We start from the raw sequence: 19,773 nt of genomic DNA, 5'->3' as shown, positions 1-19,773 counted from the left end.
AAGTATGAAGGGAACAGCACACAGATGCTTCCTGGAGCTTTGAAAGGGGAGGGGCACATGCCTGCAGGGCAGCAGAGATCAAAACACTGAGCAGAGCAATCAAAGCAGGCATTGTGGGATACTGGTGGAAGCCAGTTCTGTTGACAAAACGATCAGCAGTGTCTGCACTGGCTCTTTGTCGACAACAAAGGGAGAGGAAAAGACAAAAGTCTCTCATAGGGGTGGAAATTTTTTGTTGCCCAAACTGGACATTTTTTGTGACAAAAGTCCCATTGTAGTGAGTATACTTTTGCTGTTTTGTCACCAGAAGGCAGTTTTTTGCAACAAAACTTGGTGTGTAGACAAAGCCTAAATGATCATTTCCGCGTCCCGCCCCCCTTTTTGATCTCCTGATAGTTTTGATTGCCTGGCATACAAATGTGCTTTTCTTTGTCTTATCTTTGGTCACACCTTGTGGGAAACACATTCAGGCAGGGGGAACCGCATTCTTTTGTGTGAAAAAACAAACAATTTATCAACTTACCCTGACTTGCCTAATTTAAACACATTTTAATCAAAATTCCAGCACATCTGCATAATCCTTTGAGTGTTGACAATATATACAACATGCCAGAATATTAATGATCCATGAGTTTAGTTTTCTAATGACACATTATATGACACCTTTTAGATAGGGAGTATAGCAATAGTTATCTGGGTTACACTGAACTGGTCAGGCCAGCTGAAACTCACTGCTAGCTAACAGGGTGACCTTTGCCTTCTGGCATAGGGATGCTCTTAAGGAGACCCCTGTACAATCTGAATTCAGGCCAGGATGTGGGATAGAACAGCTTTTGGGGCACTGATGTATGATCTCCTGCTATTATTGAAAAGTGGGCAGACAGCCATTCTCATTCTCCTGGACCTCTCAGCAGCATTCAAGTCTGTCAACTATGAGTAGAGCCCTACCAAATTCATGGTCCATTTTAGCGCCGCAAGCAGCAGAACAGAAGTAAGGATGGCATGGTATGGTATTGCTACCTTTACTTCTGCGCTGCTGATGGCAGGGTGCTGCTTTCAGAGCTGGGCGCCCAGCCAACAGCTGTCGCTCTCCGGCCACCCAGCTCTGAAGGCAGTGCAGAAGTAAGGGTGGCAATACCGGGACCCCCCTAAAATAACCATGTGACCTCTCTTACAACTCTTTTTTGGGTCTGGACCCTCCAAGTTGAGAAGCGCTGGTCTCCCCCATGACATCTTTATAGTATAGGGTAAAAAGTACACAAAACACCAGATTTCACGGGAGGAGATGATTTCAGTGTCTGAGACGCGGTTTTTATGCTTGTGAATTTGGTAGGGCCCTAACTATGAGATACTGCTGCCCTGCCTGCGGGAGGTGTCAGGGATCCAGAGACATACACTAAAATGGTTTAAGCTCTGCCTGGAGGGAAGAATCCAGTAAATTGTGATGGGAAACTGTGTCTCTGCCACTAAACGCCTCTTTTATGGAGTCCCACAAGGATCAATTCTCTCTCTGGTTCTGTTCAACATCTAAATGCAGCTACTAGGAGATGACATGGAATCAAGCATTAGCAATATTCAGCACTACCTACCTGTCACCACATATGACCATACTGATATCACCAAGATGGTCTAGTGCTTGAGTGAGATCAGCTCATGGATGAAGAACAGCTGGTTGAAACTGAACCTGAGCAACACAGAGGTTATGGTAGTGGGCAGAGAAAAACACTTTGAAGAGTTCACAGTCATGATTCCGTCTCCTTTGGTTGAAGGCAAACGAGCACAGTTGGTCATTTCAGTTTAGAAGTTCTGGATTTCTTGATGATGCTAATCTCTCACATAACAGCATCTGCGAGTAATGCCTTATACCATCTCTTGTTAGGAGACTCCATCCCATATTGGCGGATGGTGACCTGACCCAATTATACTGCCTTGTCACCTCTTGTCAGAACTACAGCAATGCAGTATATCTGGCCACAAAGCCATCAACCCTTAGTAAATTCCAACTAATATTGAATGCTGCAGTACATCTCCTCGCAACACGGGATATCGCAAGCACATCAAGCTTATCCTCCACTCCTCACACTGGCCTTCCATAGAATATTGAATCAAGTTCAAGGTTTCAGTCCTTATCTTCAAGGTGCTCAATAGCCTGGGCCCAGGATATCTGAAATATCACCTAAAGTTTAGCAATGAAGACCAGGGTACATCTTTGCTCTTCTAGCACAGTGGAACTCTCTATGGTAAGGGTAAAACTTGTCCATGGAGGAGACAGAACTTCCTCAGGGACCAGTTCAAGATCGTGGAATGATCTCCCACAGGACCTAAGACCATCTCAAACCCTTCTGCACCACATGCAAAGTACGCTTCTTCAACCTTGCTGTCTCTAATATCCAATAGTAGTGTGCACATTTAAAAGCAAAAACTACAAAAACAGAACCAAAGCCAAACACTACACTGTGCACATAATTCTCCCCATGCAGAGAGAATGAGAGAACAAATCACATGTGACAGATGTTGGTCACATTGCTTAATGTGCTACTGAAAGGTGCTCGAATACAAGAAGTGGGGAGGGCAGTATAAGAACCTGTATAGAATAAAACACAAAAGAATATTGCTGTTCTACATAAATATTTCAATTTGTAAAATGAAAAAAACCAAAACCAAATCAAATGTTAAAGTACATTTTATTAATATTAAATTGAAATTACTAAGCGATTTGTGACATGATTCACCAAACAATTCTTGTATGTTGGATGATGGTGATTTTGAGGGGGCAGCTAAATAAGTTTTTTGTAGCTTTTGTTAAGCTTCATAGAGTAATGGTTATTTGTCTTGGTGGGATAAGACTCAGTTTCAAGGATGCAGTAATTATAATATTTAACTGGAGTTGATATCTTCAGGTTACATTTTATTGGTGTTTATTCTAGATGGTGCTTTGATGAAACAGTAACTCACTTCATCTACCAGGGAAGACAAAATGACAGCAGTAAAGAATACAAATCTGTTAAAGAAAGGGGCATACACATCGTTTCAGAGCATTGGCTTTTAGAGGTATGGAAGAAATTTATTTTTATTTTCTTCTGAAATGTGAAGGAGAATGGAGACAAGATCAGATGTATTGGACTGACTTTCTATTTTTTTTTCAAAGCAAGTGCATGGGTTTAAATTGTTTGAACAAAATAGCTGATGCTTTATGCATGCTGCTTTTAATTTACAGGCTTCATCTTTCTAAATCTTAAATAATTTTCATTGGTGTACCTTCACCTTGTAATGACTGTAGAACTGAAATTGACAATTTCTTCATATATTTGCTTTTCATATCCAGTACATTGACTCAGTTTACAAGAGCTTTAGGTTGAGGTTTTCCTGAACAATAACTTTTGTTTGCATAAGTATTTGCCAGTGGGACAGTAGTAAAGTTAGATGTAGTAGTCATAAAGAAAAATCTTCAGCATTTTGAAAAGTAAGAATTTCATGCTTGCTGTCATAAGAACTACATGTGTCTCCGGCATTAGTGTTTTTTCCCAATTATATTATTTTATTGAAATTTTTTATATTTATTTTTGCATCATGCTATCTAAATTACTCTCAGTTCTTCTCAGATTCTCATAACTTTTTATATTTATGAACTTTGTTGCAGAGTGCACAAGAATATAAACGACTTCCTGAATCTCTGTTCCCTCACACTTATAATCCCAAAATGAGTCTGGATATCAGTGCAGTGCAGGATGGCAGACTTTCTTCCAGTAGACTTTCATCAACTGGAAAAACAGCAAAGGAAGCTGAGGTATACAATAAGATGTAACCTCTGGTCTGTATTGGATTCATTGACATTATTTTAATCTAGTTGTTTCACTAACGAAATGAATATAAACTGATACAAATATTGTTATTTAGTAATCTCTGGGGTCAGGTTCAGCAGTTAAGCAGCTGTAAACTTGCTCTATCCTGGAGGCTCCATCAGTTTGTCAGCATTCTGACTCTCTTAAATATCTTATTAGAGTGGACACAGTCCTCAAATCTGAATTGGTGTGATCCTGTCTCTGTCTTCAGTTAGACATAAACAGTAGGCCTGAGAGATGTGAATTTTATTGAATTTAATGGGATATTAAGTCTCCTGTCTAGGTTTTTGTTGTTTTTGTTTTAATTATTTCACTGCTGTAGCAGAAACATTAAGCTAACTTGAGGCTGCTAGAGTGGAACTTTGGTTTGTTGGTGGAGCTTTGGCAGAGTTCTTCCTGTCCCCTAAAACACCCCAACATGCTTCCCCCTCTCCTCCTGCCCCACAGAACACTGCAGCCAGTTGTTATGTCTTTCAGTTTCAGAATTAGATTGATAAATTCTATATTTTTAACATTGTTAGAGTATTTCGGTGGATGAAAATGACACAGCGGATATAACTACTAACCAGGTAAAGGAAGCAGTCACAGTAAGGGAGGAGCAAATTGCAGCAAATGAAGCCAAAGGAGGTAAACAAAATATTCTTTGTTTTCTTTTTAAAACAGTCATGGAAACTACAGTTATAAATATAAGTGTTTTACTATTTTGGGGAAGCTTGACTTTTAAGATTGGAGGTTTTAGTGTCATTTATTCTTGTACCTAAGCACAGTGTAGCCAGCCAGGCTTCCCTGGAAAAGTGCTGGCGGCTTCTTATTCATAAGGGCTGCAGAGTATGAGGAGAGATGTTTTGTACTCCGGTTTAAAGACACTGGCACATCCATAAGGAGAACTAACCATACCTGATGAATTATTGGGCTGTTGTCTTTAGTATTCTAGAATTTCTCAAAGACTGGATATTGCTAATTATTTGTCATGTGAAACAAAGACTTGATTGAAAGTATTGGCACAGGTGAAAACATGTACATATCTTTGTCCTGAAAGGGAGCTACATAATTAAATCCCTGTGGCATTCTAAAAATATAAAATTAAATGGCCTAACTCTTGTAACGTTCTTTCACTTCAAGTTTTAACCCAGACACTGGAAATGAGAGAGAACTTTCAAAAGCAACTACAAGAGATCATGTCTGCAACATCGATAGTGAAACCACAAGCACAAAGAGGATCGTTGTCAAGGAATGGTTTCGACAGTTCCCCTACCACACCAGATGGCACACGATCTGTGCGTAATGGTCGTAGTAGAGTCTTGGAAGCTCTAAGGTATCATGCTGCATGTAAATGTGTCTTACTTTGTCTTGCTTTCTTTTACTTGACTTTGACAGTCTTACAAAAATTTGGACAGCAAAAACTAACTAAGTCTAATAAATAGGGCTGTCAGTTAATGGCAGTTAACTCACGCTATTACCTCAAAAAATTAATTGTGATTAATTGCAGTTTTAATAGCACTGTTAAACAGTAGAATACCAATTGAAATTTATTGAATGTTTTGGATATTTTTCTACATTTTCAAATACATTGATTTCAATTACAACACAGAATACAAAGTGTACAGTGCTCACTTTATATTTATTACAAATATTTGCACTGTAAAAATGATAAATAAAAGAAATATTATTTTTCAATTCGCCTCTTACAAGTACCATAGTGCAGTCTCTTTATCATGAAAGCCAGGGCTTTGGAGCTGTGTTCCAAATCCAGGCAAAACCTGCAGCTCCACTGCTTCAGAGCTGCTCCATGCTCCAGCTCCGGGCTCCGCTCCAAAGCCCTGATGAAAGCGCAACTTACAAATGTAGATTTATATATTTTTTTTGGTTACATAATCACTCAGAAGCAAAACAATATAAAACTTTAGAGCCTACAAGTCCACTCAGTTCTTCTACTTGTTCAGCCAATCGCTAAGAGAAACAAGTTTGTTTACATTTTCAGGACATGCCCTCTTCGTATTTACAGTGTCACCTGAAAATGAGAACAGACGTTTGCACGGCACTTTGGTAGCTGGCACTGCAAGGTATTTATGTGCCAGATATGCTAAACATTCGTATGCTCCTTCATGCTTTGGCCACCATTCCAGAGAACATGCTTCCATGCTGATAACGCTCGTTTAAAAACAAACAAACAAAGTGTTAATTAAATTTGTGACTGAACTCCGTGGGGGAGAATTGTATGTCTCCTGCTCTATTCTACCTGCATTCTGCCATATATGTCATGTTATAGCAGTCTCGGATGATGACCCAGCATGTTGTTCATTTTAAGAATACTTTCACTGCACATTTGAGAAAACGCAAAGAAGGTACCAATGTGAGATTTCTAAAGATAGATACAGCACTCAACCCAAGATTTAAGAATCTGCAGTGCCTTCCAAAATATGATCGAGATGGGATGTGCAGCATGCTTTCAGAAGTCTTAAAAGAGCAACACTCCGATGCAGAAACTACAGCACCCAAACCACCAAAAATTAAAATCAGCCTTCTGCTGGTGGCATCTGACTCAAATGATTAAAATGAACATGCATTTCTCTGCACTGCTTTGGATCATTATCGAGCAGAATCCATCATCAGCATGGATGCATATCCTCTGTAATGGGGGGTTGAAGCATGAAGGGACATTTGAATCTTTAGCGCATCTGGCACGTAAATATCTTGCAATGCTGGCTACAGTAGTGCCATGCGAACACCTATTCTCACTTTCAGGCGAATTTGTGAACAAGAAGCAGGCAGCATTATCTCCTGCAAATGTAAACAAACTTGTTTGTCTGAGTGATTGGCTGAACGAGAAATAGGACTGAGTGGACTTGTAGGCTCTAAAGTTTTACATTGTTTTATTTTTCAGTGCAGTTACTTTTTGTACATAATTCTACATTTGTAAGTTCAACTTTCATGAAAAAGAGATTGCACTACAATATTTGTATTAAGTGAAATGAAAAATACTATATCTTTTATTTTTACAGTGCAAATATTTATAACAAAAATATAAAGTGAGCACTGTACACTTTGTATTCTGTGTTGTAATTGAAATCAATATATTTGAAAATGTGGAAAACATCCAAAAATATTTATATAAATAGTATTCTATTGTTTAAAAGAGCAATTAATTGCAATTAATTTTTTTAATTGCTTGACAGCCCTACTAATAACCTTTCAAATCTCAATTGCTGTACAATAGCTATAAATACACTGTTTCATTATGCATTTATGCACTTGCAGATGTGAAGACTACTTCCGACTATGAGGCTTTCATGTATTACACTTGCATTTTGCCACTAATGTAATTAAGTCTGTCTTGTTGCAGTTTAAAATCCATCCCTGGTCTGTGGGAATGTAGAAAATATAGCTAAAACCTCCAGTCAAAATGAAAACATTGTTAATTCACCATGGGCGAGATTGCCTTCCAGATCTATCAGTAGTTTCTAAAAAGAGCCTAGACTATAGGGCATGTATTTTCCGATGTATTTTGAAGTACTTGATGGCTAAATCAGATGATGGGAATTATTGATGAAGAGCCTGATTCCTGGTAAATATTGAAAATTAATATCCAATATTTACCACCTAAGAAGCAAGATTGCTCTCTTTAACTTTCAAATGTACATCAAGACTATAAGGGCAGTAAAGTATAGGATATGCTGATCATAGAACACCTTAGTAGCATGATACATGCTAAAAATGACCAGTATTGTTCACAGTCACTTTTTTGTAGCTGTGCTGACTGATACCCAGGTAGTCAAACTGCCTGACTTATCAATTTTATATTGAAGTTTATTCTTTCCTGACTGTGCTATCCAGTAATAAAGATTGTACGGCAGACTCTTGCTAAAGCGCGCGTCGTTAGAGTGTGGATTCACATATAGTGCGGCCATGGCAATGGATCCCAAATTTAAATATTTAAATATTTAAACTTTATGTGGATTTTGGTTTTTGTTCCTTAGGCAGTCACGGCAAGCAGTGATGGACATAAACACAGAGCCATCACAAAATGAGCAGATTGTCTGGGATGACCCCACTGCAAGAGAGGAGAGAGCAAGGCTCGTCAGCAACTTACAGTGGCCGAATAGTCCTTCACAGTGCTCTGAACAAATTCAGACTGATGTAAATAACATGAATGATTCCCCTTTCAGGGACTCCGTTGTTAATAGAGAAGTTGCTGAATTAGGTAAGGAGAGAAATACATGTTTGAGCTGGAGTGTAGGTAGGATTTTTTATTATGATATAGTGGCATTCTAGAAACAAAAAAACCAACACTATTACATGAATCTTTTTGAGCTTTAGTGTGTTGTGATCTTTCTAAGTGACCCGAACTTCTTTTCCCTTTTTAATAATGAGGCTCAGGATGAGTGACAGACCATTCTTAGTCTTGTTTTTCAAAGGTAAATAATTTTTTTTCTTTTTTTTTAACTCTGCTCTTCCTCCAGAAAGACCCCATGCACCTTTTTGACAGCAGTAAGCAGTATGGAGGCAGCCCTTGCCTAAAATAGCCTTTTTTTTGTTTTAGGTCCCAATTCTGGAACCCTTATTCATGTTGAATAGTACAGGCAGTCGTCGACTTTACGATATTCGCGTTATGACAAACAGCATTTATGGTGCCTCTACATCGACACTTTGATTCAACTTATGACTATAGGTTTCGAGTTTAAGATGTGTACTTACTAAAGCAAATAACTACACTGAGCCCACTTGGACCTCTTAATGTGCTTAACTGTTGTAAAATCCTAGCTTTTTTAATAGCAGCTGAAGAAGATCCACAATGCTGGGTAAGAATGGAGGTGTAGGAGAAGGATCACCAGTGCCCAGGAGCCCCATAAAAATCTGGCAGCAAGTCTTCTGGGGAGATCAGTGGACCAGGATGCAGTCAAGTTATTATTCTTATCTTTCTTGCTGTCTTTACAAATGCAGTTGATTACACGCCCAGCCTAGCTATTTCCTTCTATCCCTGCAAGCCTTTTTATCCTGCTGTTAGGAGTGGAGAAGAAACACAGCTGAGTCATCTACTCTGTTTCCCCGTCCTTCCACTCCATCTACTTAAGAAGCAGTGAATATTCTCCTCTGAATGGATGGAGTAGGAGATGCTTCCTGGTTTCCACTCTCCTCTTGATGGCAGGAAAAAAGGAGTTGGATGAGAGGAGAGTAGAAGCTAGCAGATGGGTAGCCATCAGGTGGCTCTGCAGGAAGAGATCAGTAGTGATGTTTATCACTCACATAATGCTTTAGGTGTTCAAAGTGCTGTGGAAACATTAATCCTCAAATAACCTGTGATACACAAATATTAGTGCTGTTTTTTACGAATTGAAAAACTGGAAAAGAAGTGAATTGATTTGCCTTTTGAGTCATTGACAGGGCTGAGATTAGAAATCAGAAGTTCCTGACTCCTCAGTCCTGTGCTCATTGTCAGACTATGCATGAATACTTCACATGCTGTTATGCTGACTTCCACAAACATCGTTCTCCTTTTGGTTCCTGCAGCAAGCTTTCTGTAGCTTGGGTGTGGAAAAGGGGCATTCTTGACACCTCCCATCCCCTTACAGCTTTTCTGTTTCAAGCAGCTTACCTGGAGGATGGTTTCTTTGGCCCACTCTTACATGAGAAAGTTGTAGTGATTTAATGGAATTGGTTTATAAACTAATCTACTTAAATCGGTGCAGCCCCCTCTGTGGCCAGTTTGAGTGCTTCATGTCAAATTAGCTTAAGGAATCAACTGGGAATAGAGAAACCTCAAGATAGTAAAAAACATGAGGCTTGTAACAGCTCAACTGTTGCCTTGTGATTAAAGGATGTAAATTTTAAGACAGGAAGTAAGCAATTGTTTCTGAAAATGCAGAGTAAATGTGATGGCATTTGTTTCTTGTTCATTTGGGATTAATACTTTTTTCAGTGTTATCAAAGTTACAATTCAGTCAAACAAAATCAAGCAATAATGAATTACTATCCACAGCTGTTCATGATTCAGGGGACACAGGTGTGGCAAAGATTCCAAAGCATCCAATATATAGTGATCCAGAAACCCCAGTAAAAGATGATCAAGTGATCCCCACACCGCAAGCTCCCAGCATTGCTTTCCCGCTGGCTAACCCTCCTGTGGCTCCACAGCCCAAAGAAAAGGTTTGTTATAGCAGCATACTTGTTTTTAAAGGATCATACTTGCACTGTGAAGAAATGACCCAGTGTATTATTAAAATGCACTTAGTATTTGAAGCTGACAGTAAATGTATTAATCAGTTTTACAGTTTTTAAAGTGGATAATTTCTGTGCAGTGTACTTTTAGTTCCAAATTTTTCATTTTTCCCAAGAGACTCTGAACAAATCATAGAAATGTGGGAGTGGAAGAGACCTCAAGAGGTGATCTAGTCCATCCCCCTGTGCTGAGGCAGGACCAAATAAACCTAAACCATCCCTGACACGATTGTCCAACCTGTTCTTAAAAACCTTCAGTGACGGGAATTCCATAATCTCCCTTGTAAGCCTGTTCTGGAACTTTACCCTTATAGTTAGAAAGTTTTTCCTAATAGCTAATCTAAATCTTCCTTGCTGCAGATTGAGCCCGTTACTTTTCATCTGATCTTTAGCAGACATGGAGAACAGTTGAACCACTGTTCTCTTCAGAATAGCTCGTTAATATATTTAAGAACTGTTATCAGGTCTCCCCTCAATCTTCTTTTCTTTGTACTAAACATGGCAGTTTTTTTAACCTTTCCCCATAGATCATGTTTTCTAAACCTTTTATCCTTTTTGTTCTCTAGATTAGCTGTCACTAACTGGCCAATTGCAATCAACTGGTCGATCCTAGAGGATCTCCCAATTGATCACAGTCTCTGGCAGCACAATGGGGCTGCTGCTAAGACAGGCTCCCTGCCTGCCCTGGTCCCACACCACTCCTGGAAGTGGCCAGTGCAGCCGGAGGCAGGGGGATGGGGTCTCCCTCCGTGCGCTGCTCCTGCCTGCAGGCACCGCACCTGTAGCTCCCATTGGCCAGGAATGGGGAGCTGTAGCCAATGGGAGCTGCAGGAGCAGTGCTTGTAGAGAGGGGGAGCGCATGGAGCCATGTGTCGCCTGCCTCACCACCTCTCCAGTGGCCACAGAGGCACGTTGGCCCCTTCCAGGAGCAGCGTGGAGCCAGGGTAGGCAGGGAGCCTGCCTTAGCAGCAGCCACACTACACCACCAACAGTGAGCCGCCAGAGGTAAGTGCAGCCTGGTGGGAGGCCCACCCCAGCCCTGAGCCCCCTCCCTGAGCCAGCATCCCATACTCCCTCCTGCATCTCAAGCCTCAGCCCTGACCCCCTTCCCAGAGCCAGTGCCCCCAACCTCCAGCCCTGACCCCCCTCCTGCACCCAAACTACTTCCCAGAGCTTCCATCCCTCACCTCTCCTGCACCCCAATCCTCTGCCCCAGGCTCAGCCGACATCCCCTCCCACTCTTCAAACTCCTCGGCTCCAGCCTAGAGCCCGAACACCAACCTCAGCCCAGTGAAAGTGAGTGAGGCTGGGGGAGAGCGAGTGAATGGGATGGGGGTCTAGGGAAGAGTCGGGGCCTCGGGCAAGGTAGATCCTGCATTACCCTTAGATTCAAAAAGTGAACTTGCGTGTAAAAAGGTTGGAGACTGCTGCTCTAGAGGATGTTACTTTCAAAAAGAAAAACATCATTTAATCCACTTTCTTGTGGTAATTAAATAACTTTTTGTAGGCGGGGTGGAGTCAGGGTTGGGGGTTCTGTAGTGTTTTATAGTCTCTTTAATTACATAATAATGGGGAGAAGTTATTTTTGATTAATCACTTGAGTAGTATGTTACATTAATACTTAATAGTCTGTCAGTGCTGAAAATCTGTAGCAAATTCACAAAGGGTATGGAAAATTAATCTAGCCTTTAGTTCACTAGTCCTTTGTATAATTTTGTTGCTTGATCTTTTCAACAGGCATGTGTGTTCAGTGGCATATTTCCTCACACTAGTAAATAAGCTTTGTTTGGAATATGTAACTCTTTTCTCTCATCCAGGCTTGCCAATCCTACAGTGGGTTTCCCCTCTGCTTTTCACTTTAAGGCAAGACCAGACCTGTCAGTCATCAGGCAGTGGCTTAGTTTTTCCCTTTTGGAAAACTCAGTTTGATCTTCCTGGCAGCAGCTGCAGGCACTTCCAGACCTCCTCCTTGCGAACTACAGAGCACAGAGGAAAAACTATTAAATTGCCAAGTTGATTTCAGGTTTTTCGTCATTGTGTTCCTTCTACAGCCTGCTGTGGACATCACCCCACGTTGAGCACAAGCCCAAGGAGAAAAGGTGCCTGTTATGGCCATCTCCCCTATAACCTTGCTAGGCAGGAGCAATTTGCATTGTTTTGTTCTCAGGAGCAGCCTCTGCCCTTTTGCTCCAGATTTTAAACCTCAGCACTAACCCCCTAATATGGACCGGTAGCAACAGCTCATTCAGTTTTGTCATGTGCACTCACTAGCACAGTGCAGATTGTGGCATGGGAGAAGAGGAATGATCCTGCTTTGGCGCCCTGCAACCAAGTGACCCTAGATTGGTACAGAAATGAACAGGTACTTTTGGTGCTGAGGGATTCCAGCAGCAGTGATATGGTATTTCATAGATCTCTGGAGAGAGTTCTCACATCATTCTGCACAAAACCTAAGGTGTGCATACAAATCAATTTTAAAACTACCTGGTGAGAACATCATTCTATAGTACCCGGCAGTAAAGGCAAAAAAGTAGCATACGAAAAGTGAAGGAGCACAACTTGACAGGAAAGATCAAAGCCCATCAGAAAAAGGCTGTATCAGTTTCCTGGATTGAAAAATCCATCTATGAAGAGGTCTGGAAGGAAGCACCCTGGACATGCTATAAGGTAGACATATAGGCTTCATTGGATGCTACCTTTGGCAGCAGGGTATTACATGCTGTGGTAGTCCTGACAATTTTTGTTAACACATTTTTGACTTATAAATAATTACTTGAAGCCCTCTGGGATTTTGCTTGCTGATAGAATCCCACTGTAGGAATAGAAAGCTTGGATAAGAGAGAAAGGGAGGTATATTTGATTTATCAGTGCATCCAGCTTGCCATTCCATCAATTAGAATGAAAACGTTCTTTTTATGACAGATTATTAAACTGTGCGCTGTCGATGGGAACCAGGGGAAGTTAAGTGTTAGATTGACTTTGAATATTAGAATACTATCTATTCTTCAACTTTGGATAAAGTCTGCTTAACTGGAAGCCAAACCCTTGTCTAGTGACTGACGGGTCTGGTTCCTGCCTTCTCAAACCTCACAGCAGATAGAAAACCAAATGTAAGAAAACCTTGAATACTTGAGAGAAATAATTGAATATCGAATTTATCTTTCTATGCAACTCTCCCTATAACTTTTGTCATATTCCAGGCTATTACAGTAGATGAGAAGGTTGATGAAGAACCAGAAAAACAGTGCAAATTCCAGCTGTCTTCACTTAATCCTCAAGAGCGAATCGATTACTGCCATCTGATTGAGGAACTAGGTAGCCAGATGTTTGTAAAACTTTTAAAGTTTGTTTGTTTGGGGCTTTTGGGGCTGAAAGGCCTCGGTTAATGCTTTGCTGATATTAACCTAAGGTTTCAGACCCATAGCTCTCAAGACACTTTGGCCAGGTCTTCATTGGCAAAGAAGGGTAAGGTGTGTTTACCACCGGGGATGATGATAATATGTGTTAGCTATCACATTGTAAAAAACACAGTGGAGACAAGGCACTTGAGTTTTACTGTGTAATAAACTAGGTGATATCAAGCCCAGATAGGGGTGTATTGCTGACCTCTAGTACTTTACAAAAACTTGAAGTGCCTCATTTTCCCTGTTTGTTTTTTTTAACCTCAGAATAGCTCATGAACCTTAGTTACCCTGAGGTAAAAAGTAAACCTTTTTTAGCACTAAAACAAGGCCTTGTGGGTCTATCACTATGATTTCGTTATTTGAAGTTATCATAGACTCATAGACTTTAAGGTCAGAAGGGACCTTCGTGATCATCTAGTCTGACCTCTGGCACATTCCAGGCCACAGAATCTCACCCACTCTTGAGATAGACCCTAACCTGGCTGAGTTACTGAAGTCCTCAAATCATGATTTAAAGACTTCAAGTTGCAAACAATTCACCGTTTACACTACTTTTGACCTGCAAGTGACCCATCACTCATGCTGCAGAGGAAGGCGAAACCCTCCCAGGGGCTTAGCCACTCTGATGTAAAGGGAAATTCCTTCCAGACCCCAAATATGGCGATCAATTAGACCCTGAGCATGTTTTCAGAACCAACCAGGCAGATATCTGAAAAAGAATTCTCTGTAGTAACTCAGAGCCCTCTCTATCTAGTGTCCCGTCTCCAGCAGTTGGGGATTTTTGCTACTGGCAGTCACCAATGGGCCACATGCCATTGTAGGCCGTTCCATCATACCATCCCCTACGTAAACTTATCAAGCTCAGTCTTGAAGTCATATAGGTTTTTTGCCCCCACTGCTTCCCTTGGAAGGCTGTTCCAGAACTTCACTCTTCTCTGATGGTTAGAAACCTTTGTCTTATTTCAAGCCTAAACTTGTTGATGGTGAGTTTATAGCTATTTGTTCTTGTGTCCACATTGCTGTTTAACTTACCACCAGCTATTGGGATTTGCTGTGTGGGATTCTTCTGCAGAAGATTCCCTCTTTTTGCTTAGGGGCCTGCCTGTTCTCCACTGGTGTTTCTCCCCTTTTCTTCTTAGTTCCCAAGGCTTTTTTCTGCCACTCGTGCCTCAAGCTTGCCGATGCCAAAGTAGCTATGCCTGTGTTACAGTGGCACTGCCTTGTATCAGCTCTAGCTCCCCCTTTGCCTTCTGTACATGAGGTTATATTAATTAATGGCAAGGCTTTCTGCCTAGATTCTAGCGTGCATAGCATTGCAGTTTAAGTATGAATTATAAAATAGTTCCTCATTTATTCAAGTGACGTTTCTGTGGTACTTTAAATAACAAATTGAATCACATTCACTCCCATGTTCCAAGGTGGACTGGTGCTTGAGAAGCAGTGCTTTGATCCAAGTTGTACACACATCATTGTGGGACATCCTCTTCGAAATGAGAAATACTTGGCCTCGATGGCTGCTGGAAAGTGGGTGCTTCATCGTTCCTACTTGGAGGCCTGCAGAGCAGCTGGCTGCTTTGTACAGGTTCATAACTCTATTAGTGATATATCAGTGTTGCATCTCCTTTGCTGTTTTAATTTTAGTAATAAAATGCTTTTAAAGTCTCCACTACAGCTAATGGCAGAAACTTAAGAACAAAATTCTCAAGGGACAAGTGACTTTCAGTGCCCAGTTCTTGGCATATTAAAGAGACCTGACTTTCAGAAATTGCTCAGCACTCAGCCTCCCTCTAAAAATCAGTCCCTTTCCAGGTGTCTGAAGTTGGTCCTCCCAACAGCTGAGGCACTTATAAGTCACTTGTGATAATTTAGGGTAAAGTGCTTTAGGTAAATTATGATAAGTGCAATTGAAAATAATGTGATGGATCCTGTTATGCCAGGAATTAAATCCTGATCCTATAGTTTAGAAGCATAACAGTCTAAATAACCAAACTCCTCCCCGTCTTTCTTTTCAGTTTTGTATTTTATTTTTTATATGCAGTTGAATCTATAATTAATGATACTCTAAAATACCTTTGGTATCTTCAGTAGTGCTCTGAAACCACTTAATTATTGTTATTTATTACAGTATGTCACCACTTTAATATAGTCTGGGTACTCCGTGAGAAACCAGTCTCCATTTCATAGTTCTCGGGGGTCTAGCAGCTCTATTGACTGGGCTGACTTACAAAGTTTTATTTTCTGTTTTTGTTTTTTTTTAATCTGTATGAGTAAAAATAAATCACTTGTATTGTTCAGGAAGAAATCTTATTAAATTCAGAGAGAGAGAGAAGGGGATCATGAGTAAGTGATGGTCGCTTTCACTCTTTGTTGCTTAGTGGTTACATTCCATTGTCTCTAACCACAAGAGGGACCATAGTTGCCTGAAGATAATTTAGGGTAATGAAAAGACTGAGTTTATTTAAAATCTAACTGAGAGGCTCTGCACACATAGGAAAAATATAAAAATGTTTAACCAAGAGCCACTATATTTAAGTTTAATAACTACTACTGTGCTTTCTGTCAGGTAAAATTGATGTGCAAAGCTAGTGCATTCTTGTTATTTTTATTTTTTAATTTCTTGCTGTTGATGCGGCTATAATTGTTCTAGGAGGAAGATTATGAATGGGGAAGTAACTCCATACTCAATGTTTTGTCTGGAATCAATGTAAACCAAAAGAAACTAGCACTTGCAGCCATGAGATGGAGGAAAAAAATCCATAAAAAGAGGCAGGAAACTGGCATCATTGAGGTATTTGGAAACATATGAAGTGTAACTTCTTGATGTTGGGAGGGAGCTGCTATAATGGGATATGTTCCAAGAAACCCAGTCTCTCTCTGCCAAGAGAGGGTTACTTGCTTTATTCTCGTAAAAACAAAGCATCCTAGCTGGATCCATACTAATGTAATCAATCTATTTCCCAAAAGCTTTTATTGTCAGCGTTGAACATTATTAGCATTGAAGATTAATTAATGGTCTTTGTCCCCTCTTGGCACTGGTGACTGCAATAACTCCCATTGCTAACTAGCATGCAAACTGGAAATCGTAATACTTAAATAACTGCTTCATTGTTTTTTAACATTACTAAATCATTAAATTGGTCTTTACCTTCTAGCACAGAGATCGGCAACCTTTCAGAAGTGAATGCATTTTAACATTTTTAGAAGGTCTCTTTCTATAAGTCTATAATATATAACTAAACTATTGTTATATGTCAAGTAAATAAGGCTTTTAAAATGTTTAAGAAGCTTCATTTAAAATTAAATAAAAATGCAGAGCCCCCTGGACCAGTGGCCAGGACCCTGGCAGTGAGAGTGCCACTGAAAATCAGCTTGCGTGCCGCAAGTTGCCTACCCTTGCTCTAGTATTATGATTCTGATCCACTCCGACACCTGTATTTCCCATCGTGCAGTTATCTTAGGGTAAAATTTTCATAGGTGCCTAAGTGACTTAGGAGCTTAAGGAGCTCCATTGACTTTCAAGGAGACTTCGTCTCAAGTGTCTAAATCACTCTTAAAAATAGGACTTAGGCACCTTTGAATTTTTACCCTTAGAAATCAAACACACAAGTCACCAGTAAAGGACTGAGAATTGCATCTTGTAAAATAAAGGTGCATGACCACAGAAGCTATTGGTTAAGGGGTGCTTATTAGCATCTTGCCCGGGGCATCAAGACTGTGCTTGATTTGCATATATATTTACATTGACATTTTAAATAAAAGTGAATGCACATGATCCTAATATTTTGTTGTACTCCAAGCCTTCCTGAAACACACTAGAATATACTTGATGTGAGAGTTCACCTGCAGTTAATCAGCTTTGTTGTTTCATCCTACAGTTAACTAGGAGTGGGTAGCAAGCTGAAATGTATGATCCTGTGGGCTGGAAGTTTGCCCCTGGCTTGCATGTTGTACATCCCTGCTGCTGTTAAAAAAAAAACAAAAACCTCTGGATGGTGTGTATGCGATAAATCTTGCCTTACAGAATGTTCTTGAGGGGGGTATAATTAGCTTTTAGGTTTTTCACAGAACTCAGTTCTTTTTAAAAACTGGATCTTTTTATGTAGGGGGCATTTAGTGGCTGGAAAGTGATTTTGAATGTTGACCAAACCAAGGAAGCAGGATTCAAACGTCTTCTTCAATCAGGAGGAGCAAAGGTATGTGACTTTTTTTTAAAAAAAAAAAATCCATTCAATAAATTACTATAGATCATTTTTATAGACACTGGTGTTTTGTTTTGTTGTCGTTCATGTCACAGTAATACTAAGAGGCCCTGTTGTGCTAAGCGCTGTCAATGCAAGTAGGAAGAGGCAGTCCTTGACCCAAATTGCTTATTATAATCTAAATAGACAAGACAGACAAAGGAAGTTGTGATGCTCCCCTTTACAGATGGGGAACTGAGGCACAGAAAGAGTCAGTAGCTTTCCCAAGGTCTCACAGGAAGTCTGTGGCAGTGATGGGATTTGAACCTAGAGCTTCTGGGTCCCAATCTGTTGCTCTAGCAAGGTGATCATCCTTCCTCTCACTGGAATGTAAATTATTTTGTAGAATGAGGCTATACTTGGTACCCAGTTTTCTGATGACATACTGTTTAATGTGATGGAGATTAGTGAATAATCTGTAAAGCATGTACACTCAATTGCCAAGAGCAATAAACACAAAAATAAAAAGTACTTTCTATTGTGTTTAAATCTGTAGGTGCTGCCAGGTCATTCTTTGCTTCTCTATAAAGAGGCTACTCACCTTTTTGCTGACTTTAGTAAACTGAAACCAGATGATGCCAGAGTTAATGTACTGGAGGCTGCTGCCCAAGGAGTGAACTGCTTGAAACCAGAATACATTGCTGACTATCTCATACAGGTGTGCATATTAAGGGCATTATGTACCATTTGTTTGCTTTGAAGAAATCAAATATATGTAAATCATGCTTATTAAAGTACTCTGCTTCACATTGATTCATTGAATGAAAACTGTTTATGTAAGTAGGGCAGAGAGCTACCTGGCATTTGCTTGTAATGAAACACAGACTTTGATATTGATATTCCAATGTAGCTGGTTGCCCATAATTCTGATCATAAGATCTAATGTTAATATTCTTGTGCTGAGTTTCCAATTCTGGCTACTAAAGAATGGCAGAGGTTTGTTTGTGTTGGAACTGGATATATAGTATTGTTTTAGCTAGATGGTTTTTAGAATACACTAAATTATGTGTGTGACACCTTGAGATTTACACAGGATGCATTTTGCATCAGGATTCTGATACATTTTTGATAATTCCATGCCATACCAGAAGAGTTTTAAAAACTTTAATGGGCAATTATCTCAATGTGTCAGAATCAGGATATGTTTAATAACTGCTTCATACAATGTTCAAGAATGATAAACCTTGTTTAATTTTAGTTGGTTGCTAAAGGCGGATCATGTAGAATAGTTTTTCTAATACTGTCTAGCTAAACAAATAGATTTGATTAAAACACTTTTTTCTTTCGAAGGAGCTTCCTCCTCCCATGGAGTGTTACTGTCTGCCAGAAGCTGTTTCTTATCTTCAAAATAGCAAAGAACTGGGAATTGGTTTATCTCAGAAGAGAAAAGCACCTGGAGAAACAAGCAAAGTCAAAAGATCCAGAATACACTGAGGGGATTCTCCATTTTTAGTTCTTGTATTTTAAATTCCTATTTATAAATATTTTTCCACTCTCAATGCAGAAAAAATTAAGAGCTTTTTTTATTGAATTTTGAATGTAATGTACTTAAAAGTTCCCTTGTTTAGTTTGCTGTAATATTAGTTGGAAAGATTGCTTTATTCTGCTGGTGGCACCTAATGACACCATCCACACTTGTACAAGAAAATATTTTGTCTACTTAATATTCTGATCACTGAGGCTTTCAGTTCACTTAAGAACATCAGCCTATAATAAAAACTAAGAATATTTTGGGTCCTTTCTTTACTTTGAAGTAAAGATAGTATTATCAGTTACTAAGAATACTGCGGGGTTTGCCACAGGATGGTAGAATCATATGCATGAGCTTCTCCACCAAACTGCACTTATTTTTGGAAAGGTAAGGGAAGAAGCAGATGTGTGGAAAGATAACATTTTCAAATTGTGTGTGTACTCACGCTTCACAGTGACACTGTAAAAAAACACAACATTGCTATGCAATCTTTAATTATTGCAGCAAACCTGTGTGGTAGATAAATAGTAATACCCCAGTTTTACAGAAGAGGAGGATAGCTGATACAGAAATGAAGTTACGCCATCGAGGTTCCAATTGGA

The 19,773-nt window shown here is 39.8% G+C and overlaps 1 protein-coding gene across 5 annotated transcripts in view; it reads left to right on the top strand.

The window, feature by feature from the left end:
• TOPBP1 (DNA topoisomerase II binding protein 1) overlaps positions 1-19,433 on the top strand; it is a 47,769-nt gene extending 28,336 nt beyond the window's left edge. For 4 of the 5 annotated variants that reach the window (XM_030551134.1, XM_030551137.1, XM_030551135.1 and 1 more), the window contains 12 exons: positions 2,928-3,051; positions 3,641-3,787; positions 4,364-4,469; positions 4,965-5,157; positions 7,820-8,043; positions 9,820-9,986; positions 13,259-13,373; positions 14,881-15,044; positions 16,110-16,250; positions 17,566-17,655; positions 18,197-18,358; positions 18,991-19,433. In XM_030551134.1, the coding sequence (XP_030406994.1) occupies positions 2,928-3,051; positions 3,641-3,787; positions 4,364-4,469; positions 4,965-5,157; positions 7,820-8,043; positions 9,820-9,986; positions 13,259-13,373; positions 14,881-15,044; positions 16,110-16,250; positions 17,566-17,655; positions 18,197-18,358; positions 18,991-19,134 (1,777 nt within the window). In that variant the 3' untranslated portion in view covers positions 19,135-19,433. Of the gene's footprint in view, positions 1-2,927; positions 3,052-3,640; positions 3,788-4,363; positions 4,470-4,964; positions 5,158-7,819; positions 8,044-9,819; positions 9,987-12,109; positions 12,158-13,258; positions 13,374-14,880; positions 15,045-16,109; positions 16,251-17,565; positions 17,656-18,196; positions 18,359-18,990 lie in introns of those variants that run through there. The other variant, XM_030551138.1, reaches the window with a different exon arrangement.
• Positions 19,434-19,773: the final 340 nt, after the last annotated feature.

Source organism: Gopherus evgoodei, chromosome 2 (assembly GCF_007399415.2).
Source record: "Gopherus evgoodei ecotype Sinaloan lineage chromosome 2, rGopEvg1_v1.p, whole genome shotgun sequence".
In the NCBI taxonomy this organism is placed as follows: Eukaryota; Metazoa; Chordata; order Testudines; family Testudinidae; genus Gopherus; species Gopherus evgoodei.
Note: the sequence above shows the minus strand (reverse complement) of the source record. Positions and strands in the feature narration are given on the sequence as shown.